General features: G+C 32.8%; 1 protein-coding gene across 1 annotated transcript in view; it reads left to right on the top strand.

The window, feature by feature from the left end:
- LOC114327881 (putative sodium-dependent multivitamin transporter) overlaps positions 1-20,619 on the top strand; it is a 135,699-nt gene extending 115,080 nt beyond the window's left edge. The window contains exons 9-10 of the mRNA XM_028276598.2: positions 4,033-4,178; positions 18,824-20,619. Of these exons, the coding sequence (XP_028132399.2) occupies positions 4,033-4,178; positions 18,824-19,100 (423 nt within the window). The 3' untranslated portion in view covers positions 19,101-20,619. The remainder of the gene's footprint in view (positions 1-4,032; positions 4,179-18,823) is intronic.
- Positions 20,620-20,853: the final 234 nt, after the last annotated feature.

Genomic DNA, 20,853 nt, shown 5'->3' with positions numbered 1-20,853 from the left:
AGCATTTATTAATGTTTTCCATAATGGTAGGGGAGCCCAAGCGGGGATTTTTGCAGTTACTCGAGCGCGTCAGATTATTACATGGGGAGAAAACTTGTACCCCGAAAATGTACCTCTACCATATATTGGCTCTTAATGCAGGGGAGTTCGTTAAAGGGGGGCCGAAAAATATCTATCCTTAGAAAAACTCGAAATCGTCAGATTAAGATAAGGTAAGTTAAGTACATGCAAAAGAGTGTATATTTCAAAAATCTGACGATTTGAGCGGGGCGTACGGAAATGGGTGTCCCAAAGTTTCACAAGAAAAAAGCAAATATTTCGTGAAATGAATGACAGATTGAAAAACTAAATAATTTGTACTCAATATTTTTCAAAAATCTATCGAATGATACCAAACACGACTTCCCACGGAGCACGGAGAGGGGTGGGGCGTAAATTTAATATTTGAAATAGCAATCCCGCGATATTTCGCGAAATCAACATAACATCGAAAAACTGAAAAATACATTTATTCAATATTTTTGAAAAATCTATTGAATGGCACCAAACACGACCCCCACGGAGGCGGGGTGGGGTTTACTTTGAAATATTAAATGGGAGCTCCCATTTTTTATTGCATATTTGGATTCCTTACGTAAAAATAAGTAACTTTTATTCGAGACATTTTTTCGAATTATGGATAGATGACGCTATAATCTAAAAAATCCATTGTTGGAAATGGAAAATTAAATTAAAAATGGAAAGTCCCCACTAAATTGGAAAACTTCACTTACCTAACTTTTTTTGGTTTTAGGACCTACTCTTCACAACCCAATAGGTCTCCAAAGCGCTCGAGTGACCGCACATTTAGCATACTTTGTTCCCCTACCATTCAAAAGTAGGTATAATTCTCTTTTACAGAATTAACCTAATAAATACAGTCAATTTTTTTAAATTGTAACCTGTTGTTTGAAACTATATTATTCTCAGCATATCATTTTCAAATGATTTTTCGGAGGGTAGGCGCAAAATTTCGGGCCAATGCTTTTCACATGCGTTCATTTTTTTCGAATCCTGAGAAAACTAATAAGTATTTTTCAAAAACTTAAACGCAGAATGAAAGATTACATTATTACCGAGTGCCGGAAGTCCCTGAAAAACTTCTATGCTTATTTTAATAAGTTACAGGAAAAAAGAGACAATTTAGTGTGATTTTTAATTTCAAATATCTCATTCAAAAGAAACTTTTTGTTTATTCTAAGGGACTTTTGGCTCTCGGTAATAAAGTAGTCTCTCATTCTGCGTTTAAATTTTCCAAAAATATTTATTAGTTTTTATTAGGGATTATTAGGGGTTATTATCGGGATTATAATAAAAATGAATGCATTTAAAAGAATTGTTCCGGAATTTTGCACCTACGCTCTTAAAAAGTTTGGTAACTATTCTATCTATTTCTAGAGCAGTTGTTTCCATTATACATATTAAGCCACAGAAGCGGTTTTTGAAGATTAATATTGGCGAACGGTTTTGTAAGAAACGTCCGTGTGAATTGTAGATTCATAATATAAATCAGCAAAGTAAATTAAAGATGTTAGTTACACAAGACACGATGATCCCTCCCAGCAGCGAAAAATATTTTTAACAGATGAGGAGAAGAAGACCGTTCCATAAAAAGTGGCCAACCCCAATGACAACAAGATCGTCTTCAAAAAGGGCCGAGTACATGGAATATGCGTTATGCGAGCCAATTATAGTAGTGATCAGAATAGGAGAAAACGTGCTTGCAGCTAGCAGTACACACCAACTCTCCACTGAACTGAAAATCTAAAGAAATCGTGGGGCCATCTATCCGAAGAACAATATCAAAAAGCAAAAGAATTTAACAAAAACATCTTCATCTTCAAAGTAGAAATAACTGGCGGCACTGACGTCAAACATCGAATAAATTTTTGCCATTTATAGAGATATGGGTAAAGATAAAGTTATCGTAGAGTCGCTGTAGCTCCTGATCCTTTCCAGCGGTATTAATAATCAAGAAAAATGGAATCAAAGGAATGAAATTTGATTGAGACGTTGCTGTGTATATTTTCATCATCATAAGTGGCTCGACAATACGTTGTGGATCTTGGCCTGCTCACAAAGAAGTCGCCACTCTTGTCGATTCCTGGCAACTTCCCTCCATCTTCTGACCCCTAGAATTTTTAGGTCTTCTTTAACATCATCAATTCATCTTCTTCGTGGTCGTCCTCTACTTCTTGTACCCTCTGGTTTTGAAAATGTTAACCTCTTAGTGTATTCGTGGTCTGGCATCCTAGCAATGTGTTCAGCCCATCTAAGTCTCTGCACTTTAACGAATTTCACAATATCTGGATCGTTGTATAACTGATACAGTTCAAAGTTGTATCTTTGACGCCATAGCCCATTTTCATTTACTGCCCCAAAAATCTTTCTAAGAATTTTTCTCTCAAAAATACCAAGAAATCTTTCATCACTTTGAGATAGGGTCCACCTTTCAGCTTCATATATCAAAACCCGTCTTATTAACGTCTTGTATATATTGACCTTTGCTGCACGTTTTATATTTTTATTTTTTAAATGTTTATGGAGACCGTGAACAGTTCTGTTTGCTACTGCTATGCGTCTTTTTATTTCATCGCTTGTCGTGTTTATTGAGTTTACTAGCGATCCAAGATATGTGAATTCCTTAACTTGCTCAAAGGTGTGATTGTTAATTTGATTTCTCTGTTGGATATTTCGGGAGTTTTTAGAAACCAACATATATTTGGTTTTTTCCTCGTTTAACACAAGTCGTAATTCACTTGCCGCGTCCGCAAGCCTTGTAAAACACTGCACCATGTCTCTCAAACTTCTGACCACTATAACTATATCGTCAGCGAATGCGAGAATTTGCGTCGATCTATTAAAAATAGTTCCATTCATTCTAATATTTAATTTTCTGACTGCCTTTTCCAAGGCAATATTAAAGAGGAGACACGCCAGCGCGTCTCCCTGTCTTAGACCATTATTAACGTCAAAGAACGTAGAGTTTTCTCCTTGAATTCTAACGCACGAGCTTACGTTTTGCATTGTTAGTTGAGTCAACTTAACTAACTTAGGTGGGATCCCAAAGTCTATCATTGCAATATATAATGCGCTTCTTTTAACACGTCATAGGCTGCTTTGAAGTCGACGAAGAGATGGAGTTTATCTATGTTATATTCTAGTGACTTTTCTAGAATCTGCATATGTGCTTGAATTTGATGTACCTATAGTTGACTTTCCAGCAGTAAATCCGCATTGGTATTGACCTACAATATCCTTTGTAAAATGTTTAGGTTTTTCAAACAATACATTGCCGAAGATTTTATATGCAGATGCTAACAAAGTAATGCCTCTATAGTTCTTACAATCCAGTTGATCACCTTTTTTATGCAACGGACATATTACCCCCTTTAGCCACTCTTCTGGTACCAATTCAATATACCATATAAGAACTATCAGTTTATGGATTGCTGCAAAAAGTTGATCGCCACCTTTTTTAAACATTTCCGAACAGATTTCGTCGATTCCTGGGGATTTATTGTCTCTGAGTTTTAGGATGGCATTTGACACTTCTTCTCTTGTTGGGTCTTCACTGTGTAGTTCATGATGTGGATTTTGTTGATTTCCTCTGTTGTAACCTCCTTCAATATCGTTTATATTTAGATGTTCGCTGAAATGTTGTGCCCATCTGTTAAGAACTAAGTTTTTGTCATGTAGAATTTCACCGTTAAGTGTCTTTACAAATTTTTAATCGTGGCTTAAATTCTCGACGGCTATTGTCGGATTTGTAGTACCTATTTTCTTGTTTCATATTTATCATATATAAACTTTGTATCTCATTGAGAGTGTTCTGTTCATATTCCCTCTTCTTACGTCGATGGATACGTTTTTCCTCTCTTCTAAGACGTCTATATTCTTCTTTTTTTTGTGTATATTTTAAATCATTTATTTATAGGATTCTTTTAAATTGGTAAATAATTATGGATTATATCGACAATTTTGCTGTTTTAGGGATCCGTATGTGGTCTAGTAATTGGGGTCGGTATGGCTTTGTGGATGGCCCTTGGAGCAAAACCACCAGTTCCTCTTCGTAGAAGAGTTGACGGTTGTGAAAATGCAAATGTCACTTTACCTACAGCTTCCACTCAACCTGAAAAGTAAGTTAATACATACAGCACACTATACTTAACTAATTAGTGATACATAATGTAATAATAACAAAATGTCAAGAACTCAAAGTTGTAGACAATAATAAGACACAAAGATTGAATTTTTGTGTTAACACAAACCTCCTTTATTGTCAATAGTATACAGTAATATTCTGAAAATATAAATAGGGGAGACCGGGGCAAAATTAGGCTCGGGGCAGAACGGGAAATGCATCGGTGTGCATAACTTATAGTCGTCATAATATCGGCAATAGGACCATTCGAACGAACGTGGGTTGACTCACTTCAGTCATTAGAAAGAAACTTCCTAGTCACGTAGTGTGCTTCTTTACAGACATAAAATCCGTTTTCTTTTGTTTTGTTAAAAATTTTGGTGACATTTATAGAAGTGCTATAAGGTGAGTAAGCAAGTTTTATCACGTTTTTCATTCAAACATGATAGATATGTTACTGAATTTTGATATCTTTTACGTTAGAGATTACTAATTTTATTTGAAATGATGTCTGTTGGGGAAAAGAGGTCGAGGCAAGACGGGATATTATCCCATCTTGCCCCTCTCTCCTAAATTGCCACTACTTTACAGCATTTAAACTTTGTAAGAAGAATCTGACTAAAACTGAAACTAATAAAAAAAATCAAAGAAAACTAAAAAAGAAACCCAGATGGACACTGACTCATCAGAAGATGATGAAGATTGTGGTTGCATCTACTGTGGATACTTATATTTGCAGTCAACTGAAGGATGGGTACTGGGTAGGGTATAGTGTCTGCAATGGATGGGCTTATAATTCCTGCGCAGGTGTTGAGGATGATGACGAAGCTGCTCATATTTGTGAACTCTGTCAGCCTGACTAAAATACATTCCCATTTTGCCCCGTAGCATTTCCCATTTTGCCCCGTAACCGGGCAAAATGGTAATTTCGGACTGTTACGTTAAGTTCTTTATAACCAAATAACTAAGCAATTTGGATTCTAAATAAAGTAAGTTATATGAAGTTTAATAGCAAGTGATCCTGTCTGACTTTGTTATTTTTTAATACACAGTTTAGTTTTCTTTCTATGATTTTTTCTTTCTTGAGTATCCCGTTCTGCCCCGGTCTCCCCTACATGGGAAACTTAAAATGTTATTCTTAATAAATATGGGCTTACAGCTCTCAAGAGATGCTATTATGCGTTTTTGTGTAATAAATATTCTGTCGCTGTTGACTGAATTCTCCCACAAAACAATTTTTTTACCAAAGTCTACTATAAATAAAGCTATCATAACATTTAATAGCAGAGATGCATAATATTTCTAATAAGAGACAAATCATAGTACAACTTACTCAGTGACTTACAGAGCGTGTCTTTTGAACTGACCATTTCAATTTTGAGTGGAGATGGACACCTAAAACTTTTGTGTGAATTGAGGAATCCAATAGTATAATCTACATTATCAACATTTAAGTGTAGTATAGGGCTCACAGGATTTAAGTTATTAATAGTATATATTATTCAGCGAGCATGTAATGATGGCTATTACTCACGATGATGAAGTTTGCGACACGAGCCGTTGGCGAGTGAGTAATAGCCATTACATGCAAGTAGAATACTATACCTTTTTTATTTGGATTAGTAGAAAAATATAATTATCAACTACTAACATTATTTAAAACGAAATATTTTATTTTTCATAAGAAAATATATTTTATATAACTATGGCAACACTGTTAGAATTACACTCGTTGAGCTTATGAAACAATAAACAGTTGTCATTATGTCATGGAATGGCGGTGGCCGGTGGATTTTAAAAATAAGACATATTTTAAGGCAATTACATGAAAAAGAACGTGTGCTCTCAATTAAAATCTATTGTACAATGTATTGAAATGTTAGCTATCCTGATCCCCAAGTATATGTAAATCAGGTTGGCAATATTGACAGTTGAAGTAGTCTAATAAAATGGTCGTCACGAAGCGTTGCATATGAATTATGTCTCCCAGTAAATATACCTAATTAATAAGTACTCGGCAAGCTTCCTTCTCCAAAAGGTTATGGACTCCAGTTTTACATGCCAAGAGTACATTCAATAAGAAGTAAAGTTTTTTAGTGTTGCTGTTTATACCGACCGGCAGTGTTGTGAGTGACCGCAAAAAAATGGCAGTCCAAGGTTTAAATGGCGCGAATTCAACCGTGAGTTTGTATCCGCAATTAACATCTACGAACTTTTCGTCATGGAAATTTAGATTAGGCAATCTTCTAGATGCCAAAGGTGTTAAAGATTTTATTACCACTGAAGTAACTGCAACGCAATTCACACAATTATCAAGAGACGAGCAAAATCAACATAAAAAGCATGATGCAACAGCAAGATCGATCATTGTCACATGCATTACAGATGAACATTTAGAATATATTCGTGACTGTGACTCAGCATTCGAAATGATAAAAAGTTTAGAAAAAGTGTTTGAAAGAAAAAGTATTCTTTCTCGTTTATATGTGCGGAAAAAGTTGTTAACGTTGAAATATAAACAAGGTATCGATTTACAAAAATTTTTCGTTGAATTCGATTCTTTAATCCGAGAGCTTGAATCGACTGGAACTACAATCGAAGAAGATGACAAGGTATGTCACCTTTTGTACAAGAATCTACAGGTCGAGCAAGTCTCGTAAATTTCACGATTGCGAGCCACGCTTCACGCAACCGTGTTTGCGTACTTGTGTTTCGAGTTGCGTGGTCGTGCAGAGTTATATTTACCAATTCGCGCAATCGTACTTGAGACGCTGTGAGGTGTTTGAAAATTTGTGTAACTTGATTGCTTGATTCTGTGGTGTGAAGGTGGTTAAACTTTTGTTTTATTTTTTTTTGTTTTGTTTGTTTTTGTTGTTGCGAATATATCGCAAAAAGTTTTTAGATGAAGTAATTGTATGATGAAGATAACACAGAAAATACAAGAGGGCAGCATACTTTGCAAAACAACTGTTACAATTTGAAATCAACAATTTGTTAAGTTGTTGTCTTGCAGAGGAATATTTATAATCAATGCTTGCAGGTAAAAAAAGTGACTTTTTAAAAAATTATATCTTGGAAACTAAAAATTATTTTTATTTATAATTGAAACATGTAAAAGTATAGTACTCTCAAAAAAATTTCAGCCAAAAATATTCATTTTTGTAGAGTTGACTGCAATTTTTCGACAACAGCCCTTTTTTGCCGTGAGCAGCATAACAAGTCCAGTCTCATCTGAAATCAAAGTTTCTTGTAGTTTATACCTCTGGCTAGTGAATCAACAAAGGATTTTTTATTAGATGAGGTCATTTTTGTTTTATAAAAAAAACTACTTTAAAAATGAGAAAAATTGGGGTCAAAAATGTGTTTAAACTTATGTAAAATCTTCAAATTTCATTTTTTTTTAATTCCTTCGTTCATATTCTAGCCAGAGGTATAAACTACAAGAAACTTTTTGATTTCAGATGAGACTGGACTTAGTTATGCTGCCAACGCAAAAAAACTTAAACTCTACAAAAATGAATATTTTTGGCTGAAACTTTTTTTGAGACTACCTTAAGTACTATACTTTTACATGTTCCAATTATAAATAAAAATAAATTTTAGTTTTCGAGATATAATTTTTTTAAAAAGTCACTTTTTTTACCCACAAGACCCCTTAAAAAAATGTTTGGAAGAATATGTTTGATGGCCAAGATGCATACATATATTTAGAAGGAAAGTTCCTGATTTCTGTAGTATAATACATAATACCGAAGAGGAAGTAGCCCTAAGCGCCGGACTCCACTTGCGATTTGTAGTTGTGAAGATTGAACACATTCTTTCAAATAGAAGTCAATCCATGATTATTTAGTCACAAATGGATTGACTTGTATTTGAAACAATGTGTTCAATCTTCCTGATTACAAATCGCAAGTGGAGTGCGGCGGTAATAACACCAAAATATTCCATATAGGTCCATAGAAGGTACACAGACATTGAAAAATTCCTGGAATATCCCCGAAAACATGTTCCCTGAGAACATCCCAGGAAAATCCTGTGCCAGCATTTTAAACATTACCTGAATGTCTTATTGGAACATTCCATGAATGTCCACGAATGTTCTCTGGACATTCAAAATATATTTTGTAGACATTCCCTGGATATACCAGAAATACAGTGATGAGCGCTCTAATAACCGGCAAAATAGCACAAAAGATGTATTAAGTAGTGAGATAAAAAGACATGAAACTAGTCGAGCTGGGAAATTTAGCGATATTAACTTATACATTTAGATTGTATTGATTGTGTACCACCTTCAGACGTATCAGACGAGTTTGGAAACTACCACTGTCACAGTGACAGTTTTAGTTGACATACTCCTCCGATATGTGTAAAGGTGGGATCAATATAACGTAAATTTAAAGGTTAATTTCGCTAAATTTCCCAGCTCGACTAGTTTCATTTCTTTTTATCTCACAACTAAATATTTTGCCGGTTATTAGGGCACTCATCACTGTACATCCTTGCTGATGTGACAATACCTCCTATCTGTTTTTTCATGAGTTTTGTATGAGAGATGGAAAAACATGTTTTAAGGTCACCTCCTGTGTTCATATGTAAGTTTTGACTTGTTTTGTAGTTCATAGATAGTTTAATTTACTACAAAACAAGTCAAAAAATATCATATGAAAACAGGAGGTGACCCTAAGACAAGTTTTTAGTCTCTCTTACAAAACTCATGAAAAAACAGATAGGATGTATTATTACATCACTGACGATATGTGGCCATACCAAATAATACATCCTTGATAAATATAAACATTTTTATTGAACAAAATCTTTTCATACATTTTTTTAATGCAATTTACTGATATTCCTAAATATTTCAAAAAAATGTGTCACATTTGCTTTGTAAACCTTTCTTTTGCCTTTCGTAGCCACATATTCCGTTTCCTTCCTGGTTTTTTTGTAGACCACTTCTCTCAGCTGATTCTAAAAAAAATAAAATAAATGGTAATTTTTCTATCCTTTACAATTAACAATCAGAAGAAATATTATTTACAGATAATGATATGTATAATAATAATAGGTTTGTTCTAGCATCAGTTTGAAACCATCAGCGAATAGTGGACCAGCGCGAGTAGAGGGGATCGCACTGGTGACTGTATTATGTTCTTTTACTGACCAACTGTTTGCTGATGGTTTTTGACTAGTTTGACCGTTTGCTAGAACAAACCTAATAATAATGAATATTTTGTATTTTGACAATGACATCTGATGTGGAAGTCAAAACATTAATAAAATTATTTTTTCAAGTTAACTTTCACATGCGCGTCTTAAAATTTAATACTTATATCATAAATAACTATTAAAACTATCTTAAGAGGAAACAGTATAGATCAACAGGTAGCGAAAATGTGTTCCAAGATTGCGGCTGTAATTTTGAATATTTTTTCAAGATATTTGGCACACATATTCGTAATATAATAAAGAATGGCGGTACAGAGCCCAATTTGAAAAATATATTAATATGTGGAAATTACTCTGTAATTAAATACAATATAAAAAAAACGAGCTTGTACCGCCATTAAGAAGAACAAAAAAATACACTTTTTTCAAATACAACTTTTTTATCCGATTTTGTGTTATTTTGGAACTACTAAAATTTTTTATTTCATTAGTAGTTCCAAAATTACACAAAATCTAGGCATCGGATAAAAAAGTTTATTTGAAGAAAGTGTATTTTTTTGTTCTTCTTAATGGCGGTACAGGCTCATTTTTTAAATATTGTATAATTACAGAGTAATTTCCACATATTAATATATTTTTCAAATTGGGCTCTGTACCGCCATTCTTTATTATTTTACGAATACGTGTGCCAAATGCCTCGAAAAAATATTCAAAATTACACTGACAATCTTGGAACACGTTTTGGCTACCTGTTTATCGCTACTGTATTACCTTAAAACATTGCAATTTGCTAAACCAGTATATTTTACTCTACTACTACTCTACTAGCTACCTCATTTTCCACTGTTTCTAAAGACTTGTTTACATGGGTAGAGTTTTGAGGAGAGTAGAGTAGTGGTAGTACTCTACCAAAAATGGCTTGATACCATTCACGTGAGGAGAGTACAAGTATAATACTGATGCTAGTATAGTGAAACCGATTTTTGTATTTTTAAACACTCTTGATTATAAGTGCACCTTAAATTCTTAATTTTTTGCTTAAGCTTGTTTACTCCAAAGCCCCCTTTGCCATTCTTTCGACGATTTCATCCTCCGCAGCTTGCTGCAAACTTTTATTTCTGTAGTATACACTACCTAAATTCCATAAACACTGGTATTCGCCGTATTATAGCTCTACAAGTTTTAAAGTTTCATCTTCGGTGAACTTCATTTTCACTATTTACACAAAACACAATTCCAGCCAGAATGACAGCGCCCCCATGTACTCTCCTACCTACTCTATTCTGCCATAATTGAGCGTGTTCCATGGGTAGAGTGTGCAGCCGAGTAGACATTTTGGCAGTAGTGGTGGTCATAGAGTAGTTACTTTGCCATAGGTTGCTAGTCACTCTACTTTAACTCCAACTATACACTCTACCAGCTATTCTACTGTGCTGAGCATTTTTACAGGTAGAGTTACTCTACTCTATCAAGTACTTGCATCATTACTCTACCCGTGTAAACAAGTCTTAAATCTACTGAATGAAAATCTACTTAATCTTAATGAAAAATGTCTAAAATCATTTACCCACCTAGTATTATTGTAGAATTTAAGACAGTCCAGTGCCTTATAAATAATTTCAATATGAATATTTTTCCCTTTAATTCTCCTTTGATACCACTCCATTTTAGATTTTGGGGAACTTATTTCATTGTGTTTATAGACCATATTTATTGAAGGAACCCAATCTGGAGATTGTTATTATCTATTAAGTCGGCTGGTTTTCCTATAAGATTAAAATGTTAACATCTTCAAAAATCGTTACTGTTGTAATTGTAACTTACCAGATATAAAATGATTACAGCAGACAGGACAGGAAAATTTTCATTTCGCTAGTAAAACCTGTACATTGTATTGCATTTAACCATTGTTGTCTCTCAGATACCTTATTTAGTTCAGTTTAAAAGTGAACTTTAACTTGACTTTATCACATTTCACACTTCAAAACACAACACCAATGAAGCATATTATCTTTCTAAATTAATACTTCCAGAGAAAATGTTAAATTAATCTTTGTACAACACAAAATTACAAAGAAATACAACTAAAATTATCTAAAACTCGTTAAGAACAGATAGAATAAGATTTATCTTTTACACCCAGTAGCCCAGTAGCCATATTGACATATTGATTTAATTTTGAAAACGATTATATTTAAATTTGGTAAATATAACTCCGTACGACCACGCAACTTGAAACACAAGTACGCAAACACGGTTGCGTGAAGCGTGGCTCGCAATCGTGAAATTTACGAGACTTGCTCGACCTGTAGATTCTTGTACCTTTTGTTGACAATGACAGATACGTTTGACACCGTTATTACTGTCCTAGAAACTTCAAATGATAAACTATCTGTTGATTTCGTTAAAGCAAAATTATTAGATGCAGAATTGAAGCTGAAAAATAATGTACAAGAAAGTGAAGAATCCTCTTTTTATACGAAGCAATACAATAAAAAACCCCGATGCTCATTTTGTGGACTTGAAGGCCATCTAGTGTCCAATTGTTTCAGAAAAAACAATAATCGAGGTAGATTTTTTCGAGGAAATAACTATTCCCGTGGCAGAAGAGCCAATAATGATACACAAGGTAAACAGAATATCCATGTAGCCGAAGACGAAGTAAGTTTTATCACAGCCCTACCAGCTGAAAATCTCAAGAATGATGACAGCCAAATTTCGTTTATAATAGATTCTGGAGCATCACAGAATATGTGCAGCAATAAATATAAACAATTTATAAGTAATATTATTGAAATTGAGCCTGTTGGCATTAAAATAGCAGATGGAAGAGTGATGACGGCTCGTACAAAAGGTAAATTAAAAGTTTATTACAATGAAACTCCTATTAACATTGATGTTCTCATTTTAAATGAACTAGAATATAATTTATTATCAGTCAGTAAACTAAACAGTTTAGGTTTCACAGTAGTATTTAAAGAAAATAAGGCTGAAATAAGAAAAAAGAACTTTAAACTTATTTGCTATAAACATAAGAGTAACTTATTTGCCGCAAATTTTCAATTAAATAATTTTCAATCTAGTTTAGTAGCAAAGCATAGCGATAAAGACTTATGGCATTTACGTTTAGGACACGTAAATAGAAGGGGACTACAATTGTTGGGACTTCCCTATTCAGATAAACTATGTGACTCGTGTCAACAAGGAAAAGCCACAAGGCAACCTTTTAAAGAAGTTATATACAAAAAATCCTCTAGAGTTGGGGAACTTTTACATGTTGATACTTGGGGACCATCCAAAGATCCCACATTTTCTGGTGAAAAGTATTACTTATCAATTATTGATGATTTCTCACATTTTAGTGTTGTATATTTAATGACAAGAAAAAGCGAAAGCGAATCACATCTTATTAATCATATTGAAAAATTAGCTGCAGAAGGCAGGAGAGTATCTAGAATAAGAATGGATAAAGGTGGAGAGATGTCTTCTAAATATTTTAAAAACTATTGTATACAACATGGTATAGTACAAGAATTTACTGCAGGGTACACACCTCAGCAGAATAGTATAGCCGAACGACTTAATCGTACTATTTTAGACAAAGTAAGAGCAATGTTTGTAGAAACAAATCTTCCAAAGAGTTTGTGGGGAGAAGCAGTTAGAACAGCTGTTTATCAGCTTAATCGAACTCCATCACGAGCAATTGAATTACAAGTACCAGCAGAAATATACTTAGGCAGACTTGACTTGTCTAAACTTAGAATTTTTGGTTCAAAAGTATGGTACTACAACCTACCAAAGCAAAGTAAATTAGAACCAAGAGCAAGTAAAGGTGTAATGGTTGGATACAGTGGTGCTGGTTATAGAATTTGGAATCCACTGACCAAGCAAATCAAAATTTCAAGAGATGTTGTTTTCGATGAAACACAGTATAAATATTCTCCAGAAATATCGTCGAATAATCAAAATGTTGAGGAAATTTTACCAAGCCAAAATGAATTGGAAACATTTGAAACAAATTATGAAGAAAGTACAGTCCAAACATTAAGAAACACTACTGAAATTAATTCACAAGATGAAGAACCAGTAAATTTACAAAATACCAAAATTACTTCCTCCAATAGAGAAATAAAACAACCTTCGAAGTTCAAAGACTATGAACTTTATTATGCATATTGCTTAGTTACATCAACACCAGTAACTTATGAAGAAGCAGTAGAGGAGGATGAATGGAAGCAGGCAATAGAAACAGAACTAGAATGTCTTGAAAAAATGAACACGTGGAGTGAAGCCACAAAAATACCTCATGATCAACAAATCATAAATACAAAATGGGTATTTAAAACAAAAAGTGATGGCACGAAAAAAGCTCGCTTAGTCGCCAAGGGTTATGAAGAAGAAGTGTTTTTAGATATATATTCACCGGTAGCTAAGATGGCAAGTGTAAGAATTTTATTATCACTGGCTCTCAATAACGACTGGAAGGTATACCAATTAGACATTCCTTCAGCGTTCATCAACGGAGTGCTACAACATGATGTTTATATTCATTGTCCTAAGGGTTATAAACGACAAAGCAAAGTTCTCAAACTACAAAAGGCTTTATATGGACTAAAAGAATCACCCAAATGCTGGAACCAACGATTCAACAAATGGGCAATCAAAATTGGTTTTAAAAGTGCGGAAAGTGACTGTTGCGTTTATACAAAGAAAAATGTGTGTATGTGTATATGGGTCGATGATATCCTATTGTGCGGTGAAGATAGCGATTCGATTCAAAAAATTATTGAAAGTTTAAAAAGTGAGTTTAACGCAAAAAATCTTGGTTGTGTAAACAACTTTTTGGGTATTGATTTTGAATATTCTGTAAATAAAAATGATGTAAAAATGTATATTTCTCAAAAACCCTTAATCAATAAGATAATTGAGAAATTTAATATGACGAATTGCAATGTTAGCAAAACACCAATGGAAACAGGTTTTCAGGTTGACAAAACTAATGCTAATAATCAAATCTCTGTCAATGTGCCTTATAGGCAATTAATTGGAAGCTTAATGTATATTGCATTGGGTAGTCGCCCTGACATAATGTTTTCAATCTCTTATTTGAGTCAATTTCTCGATTGTCCTGATGATATATTATGGAAAGCTGCTAAACGTATTATTAGATATTTAAAAAATACAATTAATTTCTGTCTTATATACAGTAAAAATATAAAAAGAAAACCTTTAATATTTGCATATTCAGACTCAGATTGGGCAGCAAATGTAAATGATAGAAAAAGCATGTCAGGAGGTATAGTATATTTTCTAGACAATCCAGTTTCATGGTATTCAAGGAAACAGAGCACTGTTTCATTGAGCAGTACTGAGGCCGAATATATTTCATCAACTGTTACATGTTGTGAGTTATTGTTCACAAAAAACTTAGCAGAAGAATTATTGAACGAGAAAATAACTGGTAGTATATTATATATAGATAACCAGGGAGCTATATGTATTGCAACAAATTCATTTAAAGGTAAAAGGTCTAAGCATATAGACACAAAATATCATTTCATTCGAAATTTAATTGAAAACAATGTAATTACTTTACAGTACATAAATACAAAATCAAACTGTGCTGATATTTTCACTAAAGCTCCTTCAAATGAAATATTCTCACGTCTCAGAACTTTGATCAAAATTCAAGAATGTTGAAAGTTTTTATAGATTAGTACTTTTATACTTTAGGCACAACTCATGTGAATTATCTGTTTGCTTTTTTTATTTTTTATCATATTCTCATGTTAATATTTTTTGAGTTAATGAAAGTTATTTTTTGAATATTTTTCTATATAGGTATGAGTTGTAACCTGAGTAATGTAGGATGTATAAGTATGTTTTTATGATTTCATTTAGTTCAATTTTTGTCAAGACTTGGTTAGAGTCAAGATTGTTGTTTAGTCGACAATTCATCCAAATTTACTATTTATGTAAATGTTGTATAAATTGAGAGGGGGTATTGAAATGTTAGCTATCCTGATCCCCAAGTATATGTAAATCAGGTTGGCAATATTGACAGTTGAAGTAGTCTAATAAAATGGTCGTCACGAAGCGTTGCATATGAATTATGTCTCCCAGTAAATATACCTAATTAATAAGTACTCGGCAAGCTTCCTTCTCCAAAACAATGAACAGTAAGTAAAACAGAATTCATTGATATGAATTTCATATCCGTAAGTCATTTTACGAAATCAATACCGATTGTTTATTGTTTACCTTTTTATAACGTCAATCTTAAAATGTCAAATGTTGAAATTTAAACGTAAAAAATATACTAACCCATTGTTAAAGTTAAAAATCCTTTAAACATTTTTCAAATTTAATTGTTGATATAAATTACAATGAATATTTTATTAAATAAACAAGTTTAAGTAATTTTATTTGCTAATAGGTATATTAAAAGTGCCATGCACCACTTGAATCTAACTTCAACCCGTGAGTAATGACCCGCGAGTAACTTCAGCCCGTGAGTTATGAATTATTACTCACGGTTAAAGTAATAGGTGTTATTATCTATTCAAAAATAGCGAATAATGAGTATATTATTAAACGGTCGTAGAAAAAATATATTACTTTTGTTTTGTCTACCTATATTTAAGAGCGCAGGCGCAAATATTTTACGGCTATCTCTAGCACCAGATAAATTCGTATCAAGCGAGGTGTGAGACAGGGCGACACTCTCTCACCTAAATTATTTATAACGGTCCTCGAATACGCCTTTAAAATGCTAAAGGGGGAAAATAGAGGAATAAAAATAGATGTAGAAATGCTTAATCATCTGCGGTTTGCCGACGATATAGTACGTATTACCGAAGATCTGGGTGAAGCACAACAAATGCTACAAGAATCAGAAAACGTATCTTCAAAAATAGGTCTAAAAATGAACATCAGTAAGACCAAATTTATGACAAATTTAGTTCCCAGCGATCACCTAACCATCCAAAATCAAGTGGTAGAATTGAAAGAAAAGTACATATATCTCTATCATGAAAACAGAATAGGCAAGGACAATCAGACCTGAGAATTTCAACGACGAATAACACTTGCTTGGGCGGTGTATGACTAACATCTTTATGAGCAACATCCCGATAGCTATGAAACGGAAGACATTTGACCAATGCGTTCTTCCTATTATGATATACGGAATAGAAACTCTCACGCTCACAAAAACAACAGCACTAAAAATGCGAGCGGCACAAGGGCGATGGGAAAATCGATTCTCGGCGTGACAAAAAAAGACAAACTAAGGTACCAAGACCTAAGGAAAAGAAGAGGTATCACTGATGTGGTCGAACGTATAGCCAAGCTGAAATGGAATTGGACAGGTCACATAGCGAGACCAAAAGACTCAAGATGGACCAGAAAACTAATTAACTGGCGCCCAAAACAAGACAAACGCAGTAGAGGACGATCACCAACACGCTGGATGAACGAAATTAAACGAATATCCAAGAAATGGCAACAAGATGCACAGAACTGTGTAGAGTGGCGAAAAAGGGGAGACCTATGTCCAGCAGTGGACAGAAGAGGTTGCATGATGATGATGATCCATACTTTTCCTTTCTTTACACGGCAAATTACGTGTAGTAAACTTGTCACTGGTATGGAGATGTAAACATTATTTGACAATGACGTTGTCATCAACAACATAGTGATGGCTATTTCGTTCAGCTTTTGAACGTGCTTGGATAACCGTTACTTGTATAATCGCTTAAATTATTAATTAATTTAATTAATAGGATTATTTTTTCGCTAACTATGTATTCAGTGTTTACAATAATTCATATAATATACAATAAAAACTATTAATCGAGAAAAGAGAAAAAGTGACAAAGTAATTTTAATAATATACTGTTACTCAGTGCCGGATCCAGAAATTTGGGGGGGGGGTTCATGGATATTGAGGATGATTTAATTACTATTTTCTGCTACAATGTTACTTACCACCCTTAATAAGTGGGTTTTCAATTATTTTTGGATGGGCCTAAATTTTTTTTTGTTTGACGGCTCTCGGTTTTTCTTTTTGTTGGGTTATTGAATTGATATTTATTTTCGTCTGGGGGGAGGGGGGCGTCATGACCCTCGTGACACCCCCCTTGGATCCGCCACTACTGTTACTTTGGAACGCTTAGATAAATTTTGATCATCTGTGATAATTTTGAAAATTTTGAACAACATAATACTTGGATATTTTGAACAACATAATACTTGGATCACAGAATATACCCTGGCGTATTCTATGCTTGGATATTCGATAAATAATAAACAATAAGTAACCTTTTATTAATTTCGCGTCTTAAATCATTTATTTATCAAATACAGTATCAATATTACTTTTAACACACAACTAAAAATATTCGTGAAGCCTTGTCAAATATTTAATAGGCGTGTCAATGTAAACACATTCTGTTCTATTGAGTACGTTGTATTACAACGATAGCGAATGTTTTTTTTAATGACATGGACTTTATGTCATTCAGCCAGTCACAACATGAGTATAAGTGTCATATGTAGTGTGTATGTTGAGTAAGTGTCTTGTTACTTTGCAAAGTCGACGTCATTGTCTTTGCAAAGAGACGCTAAATTGTATCCGAACGTCTGCGGTCCCTCCGGTGAGTACCGGTCCCACAAGGACAGAAACTGTATTCATTTATTAATTTATAATAAATGAAAAATTTCTGACCCTGGTGAGATTCGAACCCACAACCTTTCGGATTTTTTCGATCCAAATTCAGGCGCTCTTACCACTGAGCCACGGAGGGGGCTATAGCGAATGTTGGATTTGGAAAATATCACCACGGAGATAGTGTTAATTTTTTTTCGAATTCTGAAAAAACTAATAAATATTTTTGAAAAATTTAATCGCAGAATGAAAGATTACATTATTACCGAGCGCCGAAAGTCCCTTAGAATAAACAAAATGTTTCTTTTGAATGAAATATTTAAAAATCACACTGAATATTCTCTTTTTCACCCCTGTATCTTATTAAAATAAACATTATAGAGATTTTCAGGGACTTTCGGCCCTAGGTCATAATGTAATCTTTCATTTGCGTTTAAATTTTTCATAAATAGTTATTACTTTTGAAATGAATGCATTTAAAAAGCATTAGCTCGAAATTTTGCTCCTACGCTCTTAAAATTAGGTTATCAGTTTGTTAGACACCAGTTATTAAATCGAAATATAAAAAAATAGATGCCAATTTCTCATAAATCTGTGATGAGACCACAAGAGAAGTATCATCTACAAAAAACTTCAAATCCAAAATGTGAAACTTGTTAGAGACATCATTAATATTATATGGTTTATATTGTATGGTTTATATTGTATGATTTATATTGTATAGTTTATATTGTATGGTTTATATTGTATGGTTTATGTTGTATAGTTTATATTTGGAGTTCTATTAATTTTTATATTTTTAGGACGTATTTATGGATTCATCGGGTATCTTATCTGTATAACGGACTATTTGGACTCCTGTTGACAGTGATAATAGGACTACTAGTAAGTTTCGCAGTTAACAAACTGTCAAAACGTCCCAGAAGGACGTACGACCCCAATTTGTTTATTCCTCCCTTAGCGAGGGCCCTTGAGAAAAAGTTTGGCAATACCATGAAATTAACTACTATTGAAGGATTGACGTCAACGTCTACAGAAAATTTGCAAAATGGTCATGCGATTAAAACCGAAGTGAATTGAAAATTTAGTACTTAAGTATTCTTCAAAGTATTTAGATAAAAAGATCAAAGTAGGGAGAATGTCTTTTTGTTAGTTTAACGTGTGTTTTAACCGAAACAAAAGTTTGAGACACCTTGTAGGGAGGAAAAGGCACAAAGGTGGGTATACATCGATGTTATGTTGTAGTCTCATATTTTGTGAACATTTTGTTTTTTGAAAGTACCCGATATCTTTAGAAAAAAAGAAAATAAGACGGTTATACTCTTTAATATATGTTAATAGAAAGTAGGAAGATCTCAGATACAAAATACACTATTAAACATATAATATACACTAATAGGGGAGTGAAATTAGAACGAAAACATGCATTGTTTCGGAAAAATTCAAACAAGCTTATATTTTTCTAAAACTTTTTTTGTTAGTTTATATACATGTTAAAGTAAAAAGTTCTATTCGCAAATTTGGCCGCTAATTGTTTATTAATTGTTTAAACAATAACAATTGTTTTGTATAAATAATTTTAAAAATATCGATAAATTCATTATTTTACTTTGATCAAATATGTTTATATTTTGTTTTTGATTATGCTGAATCTGAATATGGCATTGCAATTTGAAAATTCTTATACAGAAGCTCTTATACAGTGTGTCTGCGTAGCTAGAAACCACATGGAAAACTTTTTTATTATAAATTTTACGAAAAAAAGTTATTTAAAATGCTCTGGATAGTCAAAAATCTAAAACTCAACCATCAGATATCAAATTTTATCAATTTTATACGAGTTATGTCAAAAATATGAATTTCGTTAAAGAGTAAAGTACCTTTATATTCCAGAATATCAAAAAATGCTATTATGAAAAGTTGTTTGACATTAGAAACTAGTCTAAATATACAATTACATCATTCTAATCGAAAAAAAAATCAATTTTTTCTCAAATTACGGATACTTATCATCATTTTATTACAATTATGATAACTATTTTATTATCACTTTTACGAAAAAAAGTTATTCTTCATAAAATGCTCTCCCTGGTCTAAAATCTAAGATACAATCATCAGATATCAATTTTTTTTAATTTTATACGAGGTATATAAAAAATATGAATTTTTCTTAAGAGTTAAGTGCCTTTATTATTCATATTTTAAATAAAAAGATGAAATTTAATACTGAAACATATTTTTTAATTACAAACAACTTTTCTTAATAACAATTTTCGATATTGGGAAATGTAAAGGTACTTTACTCTTGAGTGAAATTCATATTTTTTGACATACCTCATATAACATTAATTAAATTTGATATTTGATGATTGTATCCTAGATTATATACGATGCAGAGTATTTTATAAAGAATAACTTTTTTTCGTTAAACTGATAATAAAAAAGTTATCGATAGGTTCCAAGTTACGCAGACATACTGTATAAGACCTAAAAAAATTTTTGGCTGAACATTTATTATTGTTGAAGCTTATTATTAAACGTATTTTAGGTAAGTTTTACAGAAAAAAGTTTTGATCACTTTGTATAAACATTTTTTCGGTTTTTGTATTACATTTTTGTTATCTTTCTTAATTTTCTTAAAAGGAAATATTGATTTAATTTCTAAAGTAAAATAATTTAGTGCATTTTAAAGATTACATCCCAAGCTTTAAAAAAAGCACTTATAAAAAACTGTAATAGATCTGTTCAAACTTGAGTAATACCGTCTTAAAGTGGTGGTAATTCTATAAAACTACGAAGATTTCAAAAATTACAATTTTTGAGACGTCATATC

This window comes from Diabrotica virgifera, chromosome 4 (assembly GCF_917563875.1).
Source record: "Diabrotica virgifera virgifera chromosome 4, PGI_DIABVI_V3a".
NCBI lineage: Eukaryota > Metazoa > Arthropoda > Insecta > Coleoptera > Chrysomelidae > Diabrotica > Diabrotica virgifera.
This window is presented reverse-complemented; position numbering and strand designations above follow the sequence as displayed.